This window comes from Orcinus orca, chromosome 7 (assembly GCF_937001465.1).
Source record: "Orcinus orca chromosome 7, mOrcOrc1.1, whole genome shotgun sequence".
Lineage (NCBI taxonomy): Eukaryota > Metazoa > Chordata > Mammalia > Artiodactyla > Delphinidae > Orcinus > Orcinus orca.
In genome coordinates, this window is record NC_064565.1 from 87178219 (window position 1) to 87185605 (window position 7387).

At 52.7% G+C, this 7387-nt stretch overlaps 1 protein-coding gene across 1 annotated transcript; it reads left to right on the forward strand.

Annotated features, from left to right (window-relative positions):
* Window positions 1-1071: 1071 nt before the first annotated feature.
* Window positions 1072-6597, forward strand: FZD7 (frizzled class receptor 7). The gene has a single exon (XM_004262845.4). It carries the CDS (start codon window positions 1930-1932, stop codon window positions 3652-3654), a length of 1725 nt encoding a protein of 574 aa, XP_004262893.1. The 5' UTR covers window positions 1072-1929; the 3' UTR covers window positions 3655-6597.
* The last annotated feature ends 790 nt before the right edge of the window (window positions 6598-7387 follow it).

Consider the following 7387-nt stretch of genomic DNA (forward strand, 5'->3'; position numbering starts at 1 on the left):
GAAAACGCTACCCGAGAACAAGGATAACTACTCTTTGTGTTTTGAAAACTCTTTAATTAGCAAATGCCCTTGGTTTCTAATACGCATGAAAACTTTTCTACGGAAATTCTAAGGATCAAAATCATTGCTTCTGCGACGAAGGTGGGATCCCGAAGGGCCACGCGTCGCAGAACTAAGGAAAACAAGGCAATCAAATACTCGCTTTAAACCGTACAGTGTCCCTGGACACTCGGCCGCAGGTTTTTTTTACAGTAATTTTCCCCAACACTGTCTTAGTTTTCTAATGACTTCGTTAAAGCTATACCGGATCCCTAGACTCTGGGCCGTGCGCGCGGTCAAGGCGGGCTGGGGCCTGGGTCCCCCGCGCCCGCCGCTCCCCGGCTCTCTCCCCTCAGAGGGGTCTGCACTTACTCCTGCCTTAAGCCGGCCCCCTCCGTCCGACTCCGATTTCTCCCTAGACGCGGCCCCTCCTCCTTTTTACCGCGGGGAGAGGGGGTGAGAGGGGATTGTGGCCTCACGTGGTCTGAGTCCCGGGAGAGAAAAGCAATCCGCGAGGCGCACCCCTTTCTTGCCCCATACCGAACCCCACATTTAGGATCCCGCTACCTAAAAGCGCCCAGCCAAACCCAGCATTTTCAGCCCGGGGAGAGCTAAAGTGACTCCGGATTGCGTCTCTCTCCGCTGAGGCGCTGCTCTATTCTCAGCTTCTCCTTGCAAAAGCCTTGCCCGGTGTGCGCCCTTCTGTTTAGGAATGTGTATTTTAGTGTATCCGGAAGAGGAACAAATCTTTCAAGCAAATTCCCTTTCTGGTGCGCTCCCCCCCTCCCCAGGCGAGCGAATTCAGGGTAAAAGTTTTTCTTAACTTTTCCCTCCCAGCCCCCTGCCCCTCCCCTCAGGAATCCGCCCAGAGCGCTGCGGACAGTGCCTCTCCGGTTCCCTAGCCCGCCCCTTCCGACTTCCACCCAATCCAAAGGCGGCCACACAGAAAACAAAGGCTGCCATTGGGCCGCCCTGGAGCTCGAGGGCCCGCCCCCGGAGTGGTTTGTGAATGGGGGGAGGGGAGGGGGCGGGGCGGCCCGGAACCCTGCGAGCCCGACGCTTCTTCTGGCGAGTTGAGCGGCTCCGAGGCGTTACTCTGCGCTCCCTCCCGGCGGGCGGCGGCGGCTGCGGCTGCGGGCGCTGGGACTCACCAGCCAGGGTTGCGCGGGGCTGGAGAGGCCAGGCCCAGGCCAAGGGCACCGGGATCTCGCAGCTTTGGATGCAGTGTGACTGGATTTCTTGAAAGAACTCGCTGAGCTCTTGGCTCCAAGAAGCCGATCGGACTCAGCGAGAATCAGCCGTTTGGCTAAAACTTGGGGCCAAGATTTTGGGGCTGAAGAAGGAGCGGGGAGTGGAGAAGGAGGCGAAGGAGGAGGAGGCGGCGGCGAGCGGAGCCTCGAGGCGAGGAGGCGGAGCAGCACCGTAGAGGCGGCGGCTTTGGCTAGCAAGCGGCGGCTCCCGGCTCTCGCCTGCTCGGGGGCCGGACTTGTTGTGGGAGGCGCGCGCGTTACTGTGCGCTGTGAGTCAAGAGACTTGGGCAAACTTTGAAGGGTAACCGGAGACGCTTGTTGCTCCTCGCCGCAGAAAAAGCCTCACCGTTACGTCGTCGCGGCGAGCGGAGAAGGCGGCCCCCGCCGGCGCCCCCGGCCCAGGCAGACGAGTTTGGGCCCCCGGCTGCTGCGCGAGTGCCGGGCGGAGGTGGCGGCGGCGCCCCCGCAGCGCGAGCACCCCAGCTGCAGCGCCCTCGGCTGCGCACCGCCCACGGCCCAGCCCCGGCGCCGCGAAGACTCTCATGCGCCCGGCGCGGCGGCGCCTCCCCGGATCCCAGCCTTTCCCGGCTGCCTTGTCGCGATTCTCGGGCTGAGAACGCCGCTGCACCCGCGGCCGGCGATGCTGGGCCCCTGCGCGGCACCGTCGCGCTCGCCTCTGGGCCTGTGTACTCTGGTGATTGCGCTGCTGGGCGCACTGCCCGCGGGCGCCGGGGCGCAGCAGTATCACGGCGAGAAGGGCATCTCAGTGCCGGATCACGGCTTCTGCCAGCCCATCTCCATCCCGCTGTGCACGGACATCGCCTACAACCAGACCATCCTGCCCAACCTGCTGGGTCACACGAACCAAGAGGATGCGGGCCTCGAGGTGCACCAGTTCTACCCGCTGGTGAAGGTGCAGTGTTCTCCCGAGCTGCGCTTCTTCCTGTGCTCCATGTACGCACCCGTGTGTACCGTGCTCGATAAGGCCATCCCGCCGTGCCGCTCTCTGTGCGAGCGTGCCCGCCAGGGCTGTGAGGCGCTCATGAACAAGTTCGGCTTCCAGTGGCCTGAGCGGCTGCGTTGCGAGAACTTCCCCGTGCACGGCGCCGGAGAGATCTGCGTGGGCCAGAACACTTCGGACGGCTCCGGCAGCGCGGGAGGCGGCCCCACCGCATATCCCACCGCGCCCTACATGCCCGACCTGCCCTTCACCGCGCTGCCTCCGGGGGCCGCTGACGGCAGGGGCCGCTCAGCCTTCCCCTTCTCGTGCCCACGCCAGCTCAAGGTACCCCCCTACCTCGGCTACCGTTTCCTGGGGGAGCGCGACTGCGGCGCCCCTTGCGAGCCGGGCCGCGCCAACGGCCTCATGTACTTTAAGGAGGAGGAGAGGCGCTTCGCCCGCCTCTGGGTGGGCGTGTGGTCAGTGCTGTGCTGCGCCTCGACGCTCTTCACCGTGCTTACCTACCTAGTGGACATGCGGCGCTTCAGCTACCCAGAGCGGCCTATCATCTTCCTATCGGGCTGCTATTTCATGGTGGCCGTGGCGCACGTGGCCGGCTTCCTGTTGGAGGACCGCGCGGTGTGCGTGGAGCGCTTCTCAGACGACGGCTACCGCACGGTGGCGCAGGGCACCAAGAAGGAAGGTTGCACCATCCTCTTCATGGTGCTCTACTTCTTCGGCATGGCCAGTTCCATCTGGTGGGTCATCCTGTCGCTCACCTGGTTCCTGGCGGCCGGCATGAAGTGGGGCCACGAGGCCATCGAGGCCAACTCGCAGTACTTCCACCTGGCCGCGTGGGCGGTGCCCGCTGTCAAGACTATCACCATCCTGGCCATGGGCCAGGTGGACGGGGACCTGCTCAGCGGGGTGTGCTACGTGGGCCTGTCCAGCGTGGACGCGCTGCGGGGCTTCGTGCTGGCGCCCCTGTTCGTCTACCTCTTCATCGGCACGTCCTTCCTGCTGGCCGGCTTCGTGTCGCTGTTCCGCATCCGCACCATCATGAAGCACGACGGCACCAAGACCGAGAAGCTGGAGAAGCTCATGGTGCGCATCGGCGTCTTCAGCGTGCTCTACACCGTGCCGGCCACCATCGTTCTGGCCTGCTACTTCTACGAGCAGGCCTTTCGCGAACACTGGGAGCGCACCTGGCTCCTGCAGACGTGCAAGAGCTACGCGGTGCCCTGCCCGCCCGGCCACTTCCCGCCCATGAGCCCCGACTTCACCGTCTTCATGATCAAGTACCTGATGACCATGATCGTCGGCATCACCACTGGCTTCTGGATCTGGTCCGGCAAGACGCTGCAGTCGTGGCGCCGCTTCTACCACAGACTCAGCCACAGCAGCAAGGGGGAGACTGCGGTATGAGCCCCGGCCCCTCCCCCACCCTTCCTTCTCCCACCCACTAGCAGGGGGAAAGGCGCGGTAGGGGAAGAACTGCGGGGTAGGGGGGGGCTTGTTTCTGTCACCTTACGCTCCAGTGAGAAGTGACCTAGAAGTGAGAAGATATAGGTAGAGATAAACGTGGGTTTGGAAAAGAGGCCTGAGTGGAAAGACGGTTTGGATGAAAAGACTTCTGGCAAAGACTTGCAGGATGATGACGATCATCATCATGTTAATCCTGTACGGTACGGACCGACCTGGGCCAATCGAAAAGATTGAGATCAGAAGGTTGCTGTGAGTTCTTCTCGGCTCTGGGGCCGAACTGGGACTGTGAGCGATTCCCCTGCTGCAAGACAAGTGGCCTGTCCTCACTCCTGTGAGGCCCGGGTGAAAGGCACAGCTCTGTCTGCGGCGGCTGCTTTGTTGGGAAAAGGGAGGACTCCCTGCAGAGTCCTTGTTAAGCGGTGGTCAAACCGTAATCTCTTTTCACTGGGGCCATACTGGAGCCCAGATGGGTTAATTTCCAGGGTCAGACATTACAGTCTCTCCTCGCCTGCCTCCTCCTGCCTGTCTTTCCTCCTCTGCTCCTTTCAAGTCTTGTAAAGTAAGCATTTTGAAGTCTTGGGAGGCCTGCCTCCTAGAATCCTAATGTGAGGATGCAAAAGAAATGAAGCTAACATTTTGCAACAAGGGAAAGACGGCGAGTAGTAGGTATTTCTACTACTTTTTTTCTTTTCTGGGGAAGGCAGGAGGAAGAAAGAAGGGTGTTTTATTTGGTTTAATACCCTGAAAAGAAGTGATGACTTGTTGCTTTTCAAAACAGGAATGCATTTTCCCCCCTGTCTTTGTTGTAAGAGACAAAAGAGGAAACAAGTGTCTCCCTGTGGAAAGGAACAACTGTGAAGAAGACAGCAACTTTTATAGGCAAAGCAGCGCAAATCTGAAGTTTCCCTTTGAATGTTAATTTGGTTGCGATAAACATTCCTTTTTAAGGAAAAGTGAAGGGCAGTGTGCTTCCATACCCCTTTCCGTCAGAGGTTCTGAGTTGGCTAAAGGAAATGCAAGGGGTTTTGTTGTGTTTGTTTTAAGTAAATTTAATTCAGAACACATGATCTAACAGGCTCTGTTAAAACGTTCAGGGAAATCTCCCACTTCATTTTTTTTTCTTCCCATAAACCTGCATTTAGGTTTTTTTTTCTATTTTTTTCACTCCAATTTGAATCCTTCAAGATAAAAGGAGAAGCATAATGCCTTTAGCCTCATAATAAAGGAACGTTAAATTTTTTAAAAAGTAAAAAAGCATTTTGTCCTGTTTCCTTTGTTCCATAAATCCATTTATAAAATATCATGTGTATGCTGACCCTGTCTTTGTGTGGCCGGGTGGGAAGGTGACCTGCAGAAATGACAGTGAGTGAAGCGGACAGTTCAAACCATGGGCCCCATTTTTAAGGAAAGTCATTAAAAGAAGGTAAACTTCAAAGTAATTCTGGAGTTCTTTGAAATGTGCTGGATGACTTAAATTTATTAATCTTAAATCATGTACTTTTTTTTCTATAATAGAACTCCAATTCTTTTGCGTAATGGGCTAAAGCTGAGCAGAGAATCATGGGAGCTAACCTTTACTCCACCTTTGACACCACCCTCCAATCTGCCAACACTATCCTATTTCTCAAAACAGTCTTTAAATGCTGTTTTAAATAGTTTTTAAATCATAGAGGGTACTGTCAGGAGTACAAGTTGCTTTATATATGTAATGTTAGGTTGAGTGGAGCTGCTTTTTATATTAAAGTTAACATTGACCTTGTGTTCCTTAAACCTCCAAAACTGTCTGATTTGTCAGATTTTTAAAACTCCCACTACAGTTTTTGGCATCTTTTGTGTTGTATCTCTTGCATGTGAAATTTGTAAAATAGAGACAAGTGCAGTATGTATATTTTGTAAATCTCCCATTTTTGTAAGAAAATATATATTGTATTTATACATTTTTACTTTGGATTTTTGTTTTGTTTTGCCTTTAAAAATCTACAAGGAAGCCCCACTTTATCACTTGTACAGATCACAAATAAATTTTTTTTTAAATACAAAGTGAACGTATATTTAGTTTATGGTTCCTATGTAAGCCAAAGAATAGAATGTTGTATTATGGAAAGATGGTATGGAGGTATGCCACTGTATGTGTCCCTCATAGAGGAAGATGTTATATATATTACGGTCTTTTTTTCTTGCCTTTTAAAACACAGAGTGTGATGAATGCCTTCACTGTCCTTTATTTTTTTTTCTGTTGTTGTTGCTTCCGGCCTCTCTCCACACCACCCTACCACACACACCACTAAGCTTTTTCACATCCTGCTCTGGATAAATTACTGAAGGTACCGAATAAGCATCTCTTTTAGAGGGGTGCTGTGTGATCCATGTTTTTACTACCCTTCAGGCATACAGTCCATATTTGAAAGAGGACTAGATATTTTTGGTCCACTTTTCTGGAGATGTTTTCCTTGGGAAGAATTCTGAGATTTTTTTTTTTTTTTTAAATCACTGATTGGTGTTTTTGTATTCTAAGGCCCCTTATCTAAAGTGTAGGGACTTAAATCCTTTGGGTTCAGGGGGTTGGGAAAGTCTGTAGTTGAGTCCAGAGATCATAACAGGGGCATTGCACGTGGAGCCTTCCCAGCTGTAGGCTTCACTCTACCTTGTAGGTCAATTGAGCCAGAGGTCAAGTGATTCCCCAAGATGGCAGTGACTCAGCAGCTCCGGCAGGAATAGACTCCACGCCTGACCCCAGGATGGCCTCAGAAGCCACTGAAGCTATTCTTTCCTCTTGTCAGAGAGGCTAACTTTGGAATCAGATTAGACCGAGAAGGCTTCGCTATCCAGGCACTTTGATATTAAACAGTCCCTCAGGGAAATAATAAAGGCATTCTAAATACTTCCAGTACAAGCCTCGTTAGCTTTTTTTGTTGTTGTTTCACTTTAATTCAGGTGTCTATTTGCTGGCTTTTCATAATAGAGTCCCCTCATTCTCTGGCAGTCATCACAGCAGCAGACAGGACGCTGCTGTTTCTCCTTCCCTGCTTTGGCTCTAAGTTTCTGTACTTCTAAAGCTCAACAGAAACAGTTCTGTTCTTGTTTTAATTAATAGGCTCACACACATGGCTGGTGTGTTTTACAAACACATGGAATGAAAACCAGTGACAGTCCTCACCAAGAGGAGGAAGGCTTGCGGCTGCACTGTGCAAAGCGGCTTTAAGATCCTCCTGGGTTTTGAACATCACAATGGGTGGGAGGTCATCTTAAGCTGTGAAGATTTCGGCATCGAGGAAGGAAAAAAATAGCGACTTCAAGTCTCTTAAGGTTTATCCCGTTTTTGCTCATAAAATGACACCTTTTAGGTTAAAGAATGCCTCTTTTAACACCACAGTAATACTGCCTATTAAGTAGGTGGAAGGCTCCCGATGGGGTTTTTTGCTCACAAATTAACTGCTGAAGGCACTTAGACCCTTCTGTGGGAGAGCTATGTGACTGCTCCTGTAAATGTGTCCCGTTCCTCTCTTGTCAGTGCTGCCTCGTCCTGCAGGGCGCTCAGATTGCAGAGCACTTGTCTTTAGCGAGGGAACAAAGACTGTGTATGAATAAATTACTAGCTGCTTTTTTGCGAGCAAAGATAAAACTGTTCAGTTTAATTCCTTTCACAATGTGGTACGTCCTAACGTCATAGATT